The following is a 9,443-nucleotide window of genomic DNA, read 5'->3' as shown; positions in this document are numbered from 1 at the left end:
TTTGAATTTGTAGAAGATCCTTCTCCGAAAGCCGAAATTGCATCTCCAATTCGTTGTATCACGTTTAACATAGAAAAATTAAATTGAATCAATAGCATGTAGATCAATTCAATAAAATAATTAAATTAATCATGATAAGAATGATTAAAGACGTAATACTCCCTAGATTGAAGATCAAACTCTCTTGTCAGCGCAACGTCAAGAGCGTATTGATAACGTGTTGTATACATAATTTACTGAACAATTATGGAGGCCATAGAGAGAGAGGGGTGCGGCATGGATAGAGAGAAAGATAGAGATGTGTAATTGTGAGGTGTGTGTTATTCCACCCCATTGTGCCTTTATTTATAGTAGTAGGAAGGGTAAAACCTTTCCCTTTAGGATTACAACATTTAATAGGTAATCTAATCCTAATAGGAATATAAGATACATTCCCAGATTTCCTAGGATTTACACAATCACATTCCTATTCTAAATATGACTGCAACACACACACACACACACACACACACACACACACACATATATATATATATATATATCGGAACGGTTGAAGTCATCCGGACTATTGAAATTTGATCAAACGGTTGAAGTGTTTATAACTTTTAAAGAGACCCCCTTATTGTAGTCGTTGGATCAAATTTTAATAGCGCGGATAATTAGATTTGGTGGATTTGGTGGAAGAGATCTCGAGATGATCCCTTTCCATATGTATATATATATATTAAATGTTTCCCCATTCATTGTATTCTTTCACCCACCTCAAATTTCTGGTACCTAGTATACAACCAAAAGCAGGGCAACAAAAAACATGTACTTGTTTTCTTCGTCTCTCCTCCACTTTCTCTCTGTCAGCTTATGGTTTCGGTTGAGTAGTGAGAAATAAAAAAAATGTCCGCCAACCTGAATACACGTCACTGCCAACTCATACAATTTCATACGAATATCTTAACTCTTGCATTCATCGTAGGTTAACACAACCAACCATATAGTGTATAAATATGTGCGTGTATATATATATATACACACGCATGTAGACCCCCGAATAAAGACACCACAACCCACAAACTCAACGCAATTGAACAGAAAACTCTTGGTGATTTCAAAAATTTTCGATCACTTGATCACCTTTGAAATTAGATCTCTTACACAGATACACTATCTTAAACACACAATGTCTCAAGAAATATTAGTTGCAGCAGAGCAAGCAGTGAAAGCCTATGGATGGGCCGCTAGAGATTCCTCGGGAATTCTCTCTCCATTCCACTTCATTAGGAGGTATTCATGTCGGCCCTACACTGATCATCAAATTTGTTCATCAAATAATATCGTAGTTTTTTCATCATTGCCCACTTTAGAGTTAGTTTTACAATGTGTACTAGCATAAATATTTTGCTTACCTTAACATTAATTGGTGCATCAGATATAATTTCATCAGTAACATGTTTGTGTATGTGTGTGTATTTTTACTTGCAGAACTATTGGTAGTAATGATATCAGCATGAAGATACTCTATTGTGGCATTTGCCACTCAGACCTTCACTTAGCTAAGGATGAAATGGGACTGACTATCTATCCCATTGTCCCAGGGTACGTACGTCTATTACTTAATTTATTATCTCAGATCAATTTATTACTTGTTACTTTTTAGTTAACAGGAACAGATCCATCTTGGACCAAGGTGGGTCAACTGACCCTCAGCTCAGATATTCTTTACAGAAGAGCTGGGTGATCCTTTTTAAAAATTGAGAGTTTTAAAGAAATACTCTCAGTATTATTCACATTTAACAAAAAATCAGATTTTTACTTTTTTCTGGTACCATTCACTATACATTTATTTGTCATTTTTCATTAAAACTATAGTTTTTTAGACTTTTTGTTAGTTTTTTCTTTGAAAATTTGATATGCCCTTTGAAAATCTGAGATGCTCTCGAAAGCTACCCTCCAAAGCTGCCCTCCAACTGCTCGACGAATTGCCTCTATAGACATTGAGCAGGATAGCTACTAGCCTCATGCCTTTTGATGTGTTGCTATAACATCTGTCGATAGGCTCACTTGGCATAAATTGGTCTTTATTGGCATGCTCATTCAAAAGCTATTGATAGTAGTCGACAAGCTCGCTTGGAAGTCGTTGGCATCTGTTGACAAATGTGCAGTAATGGCCTCAGGCCTATCAAGGCTCGATGAAATGCTAATTTGCATGTTATTCTGTCCAATAAATTTTGTGCACTGCGAGCGCTATTCTTACTGATCCCCAAATAATATTTCTAGGATCTGCCACTGCTAGTTAATATATGCATTTTTATCATACTTTTTGTAGGCATGAAATTGTAGGGCAAGTGACAAAGGTTGGTAGCAATGTCACAAGATTCCAAGTAGGAGACATAGCTGGAGTTGGGTGCATGGTGGGTTCATGTCGCTCATGCGATAACTGCATACAGGACTTGGAAAATTACTGCCCTAAAATTGTATGGACCTACAACAAACACCATGAAGACGGATCGAGAACCTTTGGTGGATACTCTGACAAACTAGTAGTCGATCAACACTTTGCCGTCCGAATCCCAGATAACTTGTCGTTGCAAGGTACTGCTCCCATGCTCTGTGCCGGGATCACAGTATACAGCCCGATGAGATACTTTGGACTCATGGAGGCTGGTAAGCACTTGGGGGTTGTAGGGCTTGGTGGCCTTGGTCATATGGCCGTGAAGTTTGCAAAAGCTGTTGGAGCAAAAGTGACTGTAATAAGTACTTCTCCGAATAAGAAGAAGGAAGCAATGGAGCAACTTGGTGTTGATGAATTTCTGATTAGTCATGACCAGGAGCAATTGCAGGTACACATTTGACTTTTTTCGTGTAACCAGAACTCACATTTTGTTTTGGTCAATAGGAGATTTGATAGCAAAACCAACTAAGCCGGTTGTAAAACTGGAAACTTTCATTAACAGTGTTTAATTAAAGTCCAACAACGTACCATGTTAAACTGCATAGCAAGATATTTGTTTTGTCCTTTATATATGTGTCGTACGAAACTTGTGTTTATTACATACATGTAATTACATGAAATTAGGCTGCCATGGGTACAATGGACGGTATCATCGATACAGTTTCGGCCCCTCACCCTCTCTTGTCCTTGACTGAGATGTTGAAGACCAATGGAAAACTAATTCTGGTGGGTGCTCCAGTACAACCTCCCGAACTTCCAGTTTTCCCCTTAATGTTGGGTAAGTTCATTTTATTTTCCCCCAAGCTAGTTTTGCTAACAATTTTTTCTTCTAATTAATCCAAACTTCATATCGATATATATCTAAGAAAAAAATTATCTGATGAATCTCTGATAGGGAGGAAGCTTATTGCTGGTAGTGCAATTGGGGGAATGAAAGAGACACAAGAGATGATAGATTTTGCTGCAAAGCATAATATCACAGCGGACGTCGAAGTTATTCCGATGGATTACGTCAACACCGCCCTTGAAAGAGTTGCCAAGGCTGATATTAAGTACCGCTTTGTCATTGATGTGGCAAACACTTTGAATTCTCCATATTGAACAATCAACAGATTGGAGTTCTTTGCACACCTTCACAGCCCACCATTTGGAAATAGGCCACCATGTTACGTAGACTTGGAAATAAGGATTAATTTTATGAGCATTGCGAGAATTATTTGATCTTAAGTTCATACTACAAAGTTGAAGAATGTATTTTGAAGTGTTTGTGTGAATTTATTGGAATGATTTTTTTTTCGTTTTACGCAAGATAATTCATTAACACGAGCCGAACTAAACCGAATATCACTCTACATAAGCTTTGCTTGTGTAATTTGTTTGCTTGCTAGCAAGCTAAGCTTCGCTTGCTTCTTATAAGATCCAAGCTTGATAACAAACTCGAGTTATCTTCTAGTATAACTTGGTTCACTCCTTTAACGTCCTCAATTAACCACCTATTGCTAGGTGTGGAGCTTTATCATAGAAGCCTCGTTGACTTAGAGGCAGAAATATATCTCATATATAAGTCGTATTGCACTTTGTCAAATGCTTGATGTGGAACTCTATTCTCCAATAGAAATGATGTCAAGTTAGTGGAGAAGGACTTTATTCTAACTTGAGAATGAGGAAATATTGTCCCCTATAAAATTATTGTCGACGATTCGGTATCCATCGCCATTAGACTTATTTCTGGTAATTCATTAACTAACTATTATAAAGAATGATTTGGTTCAACTTCCTTTTTTTGGGTGATATCCTTAATTTTCTCTCATGCTTGTCCTATCTTAGTAAGGTAAGTTTGAATAGTAGGGGAGAGAACTTAGAAAAGAACCGTTTAAACCAAATGCTATATGACCCATTATAACATGCAACATGAACAGCCTCAGCTCAAACAACTTAACCTACGTACTGTGCTAAATTGGAAGCTTTAACTGTAATCACTCTCTCACATTAAACACAAGAACACCTTCCATAAGCAATAAAGGCAAGTGAAAGATATTTGCAAAAGAAACATTCAAGTAGAGTTTTGCAGTCATTCGACCTCACATGCCTTTGTAATTCTCATGAAGATATCAGATCCCTAACTTGAACTCAATCGCTTAGTACTTCAAGTCCCTCACACAAACATAGCCTTAGAGCTCTTGACTATTAATTAATAAGGCAATTCTCACTTAACTACCCTTTCGCCAATAGAACTTTGCTGCACTTACTTTTTCTAATCACACGTTCATACCTAAAGTTTGATTTTTCTGCCACTTAATTTGATAATTATGCTAGCCTACCTGTTAACTTTTCTGTTAACTGATGACATTGTAAGATCTTGGCCCACTAATTCTCACTTTACTACTCTCACGTATCATGAAATTCGTACTTTTCTACCCTTAGTTTTTTTTTTCGCCTCACTTTTATACCTAAAGTTACTTTTTGCTCCCATATTCATACTTTCATTAGCTTGGGCGTCAAGGACTTCATTAAAGCATGTGTTACGTGACGCTTGACTGAACGATGACTATGCAGAAATGTGGTACTATGGCCCCACATAGACGTATGAAACAATTAAAAAAATGAAAATGTTTTTTTTTTTTTTACAAAATAAAAAAATAATAAAAATGTCAAATTTTTTGCATAAATTGGGATTTTGTCCACGTGGCAGCATATTCTGCTCTTAAGTTTTTGTACACCTTGCGGGGTTCACAGTACTACGTTTCTGCACAATTAACGTCCAGTTAACGAGTAACGTGGCGCTTGGGCCACAGTGCCACATTTCTACCCAGTCATCTTACAATCAAGCACCACGTGACGCTTTGATGGAGTCTCTGATGCCCAAGCTAACGAAAGTTTGAATTTAAGAGCAAAACGTAACTTTAGGTATGAAAGTGAAAAAAACAAAACAAAAATAAAAAAATATAAAAAAAAAAACTAAGGATAGCAAAGTGTGAATTTCACGATACTTGAGAGTACTAAATGGAGAATTAATGGGCAAACATCCTGCCACGTTATCAGTTAATAGAAAAGTTAACGACCAGGCTAACGGAAGTATCAAAGTGGCAAAAAAAAATCAAGCTGTAGGTATGAAAGTGAGATGAAAAAAGTAAGTGTAGTAAAATGTGATTTTGGCGAAACTTGAGAGTAGTAAATTGAGAATTACATTGATTAATAATTATCATCTACCAGTTAATATTAAAATAAGTTAATTCACCCCACTGTCAATATGTTGAGGGTAAACTATTGTTTAACCCCTTAAACTATCACCCTAGTTGAAATTGACCATTTAAACTATTCATCTATTGGACCATGCATTTGAATTATACCTGCAATTTTGATGTTGCTCCCGTCCATGGTGGTAGAAGAAAGATATATATGGTTGCAGATAACCAGGTATTTAAAACCAATTTGTTGAACAAATGAAACTTCTGAACTGGCAACACAAGTTTTACATGGAACTTTTGAACCGGATGCACAAGTTTTACATAGTGCATAACCAACTACTGGTGATTTTAACATCTCTAATTTTATAGGATGTGACAATTCTGTATATGTTGCTCAACCTAACCACCAAAAACCAATGAAGTTACAATTATACATAACTTCTAGATTGCAGATAAAAATACAATGGACATAATACATATACACTCCAAATTTGAAGAAATTAGAAGTTACAGAGTACACATGAGTTTGACTACAACTAATTTTGAAATAGTTTCCAATGATGATTTGACATGGCACTTTACTAATTTCAGAATTTTGGTACCACTTTCAAGCAATAGTTGAATTTTGAACATTACTAAAGATGAGAGCAAGGCCTGTAACAAAGAGTGAAGAACATTAGAGTCAACAAATCAAAGCTAATGTGAATACACAATCTCAAATAGTCTCTTATTCCTTAAAAAAAAGTTATAAAAGGAAAGGAATTTAATTGCATATAGAAACAGAACCTTATATATCAAATGAAAAACTGAGCCCTCCCATAATTACATAATTTCCAAATTGCATTTTCAAAGATTAGCATATCCCAAACAATAGTCCCTTTGCATTCAAAATTAAAGAAAAGAATTATGGGCCTCAACTATTGTATCAAGCTTTAGAGATAGGTCAAGTAGTTCTTTCACTCACGAATAGATTAAAGACAACCAAATTTTATACTCAAATCTGAATGAAAAATAGCAAATTGTAATATTTAATTCATTTTGGCAAAAAAAAAAGGAAGAAAATAATGTTAAAGGGAAAAGTAAGTAAACCTTACGTTTTATTCATCTTGTTCCATATGACATGATGTTAGAACATATTAATATACCACATTCCTTGTACAAACTCCAGATTGTCTCCAGATTGTCTTTTAATGACACCATTTCTTATAAGGACCTCAGTTGTCTATGTAGAAACTCCTCTTGACAAAGCTAATAAAGTTGACCATGGCTGAACACATTATTAGGGAGATAGACACTCACGTATGGAATTGTTTGGCCTTGAGATTTGTTTATGGTCAGCACAAAGCTTAATCTAACAGAAATTGTCAACATATAAAAGAATGTGTGGCAGGAAGACTTTTGTGCCCTTTAAATGCCCAGTTTAAATTTCAGCATCAATGAAATTCGGAAAGAATTGTCCACATATCAACCTTATTTTATTGCATAACCCACCTTTTGAATCAATATTTCTAAGAAGCATGATTGGTGCACCCAATTTCAATGTCAACTTTTGAGCAGGTAAGCCACCAGGAGTTATAGAATTAAAAAACTATTGTTGACATAAGTTTTGAGGGTCATCCTCTACTCTATCAAAAGAGTAGTAAATGTGATGTTCCCCAGGAAATGAGTAACACCACTTCATTTAACCTTGTCAACATCCTCATTCATTTGAGTGATGATAGCCCTATCAACCATGTATGAAATGTTGAAGGTATTCTCCTCTAAACTTAGAAATACAAAACCAATAAGTAGACCAATTGATTCATCACCAAGCCAAGGAATAATCAATGAATATGGGATTCTGATCATATCATCTTTTATACAAATGGCTTATTTCCATCACCAACATGAAGTAGGAATTTTGTAAAATCAGGATCCTGTTAAGCCTTCATATTATGTTTCAGGTGGATAACTTGAATCACATTCCATAATGAGGACTTTACAATACATCCATCTATCATTTGCGTTTTGGTTCCATGAGGCACAACAGGAAGAACATGACGAAAGTCTCCTCCAAGAATCATCATTTGGCCACCAAATTATGTTTCCATGCCTGTTATATCTCATAGGGTTCTATCTAAGGCCTCAAATGCTTTCTTATGAGTCATAGTGGCTTCATCCCATATAAGAATAACTACACGTCTTAGAAGTTCTACCAAATCTGATTGCTTGCTTATAGAGCAAGTGTTGGTGGACAATAAGTCAATAGGAATCTTAAATCGTGAATGTGTTGTTCTTCCTCCATGTAAAATAGTAGCTACAATACCATATGTGGTTGTTGCAATAACTATGAGACCATCACTCCTTAGCGAAGCAAGAAATGCACAATAAAGGTAAGTCTTTCCAGTACCGTCGGGGCCATCTACAAAGAAAGATGATGATTGATTAAATGTAACAGCTCTCATAATTGTGTTGATTGCAGTACGTTGATCAGTGTTCAATGTCTGAATTGATTGCATGTCTTCTGGCAGAACATGAACTGAGACCTCATCTTGAATATTTGTTAGAGTTGCTGAGTTATTTATGGACACATGAATTTGTGGAATATCATAATCACGAATTATTTTACCATATTGTTGTAACAATGCATTCAAATCCTGCAACAAAAGATTGATGATAACCTTATTATTTAAGCTACTGGATGTTAAGTAGTCTAGTCCCATAAATGAATGAAATTCCTGCCATAAATTACACACTCCAACATGTTCACAATACACCAATATAGTGACAAATAACCCACGCAAAGCTGATGGCATGCAAGTTGTTGCAGCTTTTAAGAGGCATTAGTGAATGTTATTGTCATCCTCAAGCAAACCCCTCCTTTTAGCCGCTTGCTTAAAAGTTGTAAATGCAACTCCATTAACTGTTAAAAGATGACCGAATGACATGGGACCTCTGACATGATTTAATAGAATACATAAGTAAAATCGTTCACCTTCAGATGGACATATTGTATAAATTCGTCCAATAACTTTTTGTTGTGAAACCCTTATTTGACATTTTTTTTTCTAGTGGCAACCCATCTATAATGTTCAGGGAATTCTCTATATAACCATTGTCTTGCAAGTGGATCAGTGCAGTTCATACAGAAAAATTCGGTAAGCATGGTTTTTGAGTTGCTTGTGTCAGACAAAACTTCCATAATTGAGATGTGACTGTAATATGTGATTTGATGCCTGTTTGGAAGATGAACTTGCAATCGCTCTACTGCAGGATATATATGATTCATAAGAAATGAAAAAAAAATCCCATAAAGCTTCTGTAGCATAAATCCATCTTGTGTCTAAGTACTTTGATGTTTCATCATAAGATGGTCACAAACGCACCTCAAGGGAAACATGATCAGGTCCCGTGTACACATATTTATACAAATACTTGACACACTTTATGCTGTTACAGACCTTAACATTTATATGACAATCATACTTCAATAATAGCCATGGGTTATGTGGAACAACCCACATATTATCTATTTCAACTTCAATGTTTCGATCTAAAGAACCATATCTACCATTGTTGCACCTCATGTACACTGGGTAACAATCATTTCCTTGCACTGTGACTTCAGAAAACTGCTTCGGAAAAGGCTTTTTTACAGCTTCCATTTTTCATACATGAAGATTTTGGATTAAGAGCCCCACACAATCCATGAATCATATGTTTCGGGACAATATTGTATAATTCAAGTTCTTCTTCTTTGTATAGAATTTCAGCTCTCACAATGCGATCATAGTCATTAGGTGTATTTAACTTGTATGTCTAATCAAGAA

At 35.7% G+C, this 9,443-nt stretch overlaps 1 protein-coding gene across 1 annotated transcript; it reads left to right on the top strand.

Moving 5' to 3' along the window:
* The first annotated feature begins 882 nt into the window (after positions 1–882).
* LOC126633387 (probable mannitol dehydrogenase) lies at positions 883–3,749 on the top strand. The gene is made up of 5 exons (XM_050303974.1): positions 883–1,278; positions 1,477–1,590; positions 2,321–2,834; positions 3,071–3,224; positions 3,342–3,749. The coding sequence occupies exons 1-5, from the start codon at positions 1,175–1,177 to the stop codon at positions 3,545–3,547; spliced, it is 1,092 nt and encodes a 363-aa protein (XP_050159931.1). The 5' UTR covers positions 883–1,174; the 3' UTR covers positions 3,548–3,749.
* The last annotated feature ends 5,694 nt before the right edge of the window (positions 3,750–9,443 follow it).

Source organism: Malus sylvestris, chromosome 1 (assembly GCF_916048215.2).
Source record: "Malus sylvestris chromosome 1, drMalSylv7.2, whole genome shotgun sequence".
In the NCBI taxonomy this organism is placed as follows: Eukaryota; Viridiplantae; Streptophyta; class Magnoliopsida; order Rosales; family Rosaceae; genus Malus; species Malus sylvestris.
This window is presented reverse-complemented; position numbering and strand designations above follow the sequence as displayed.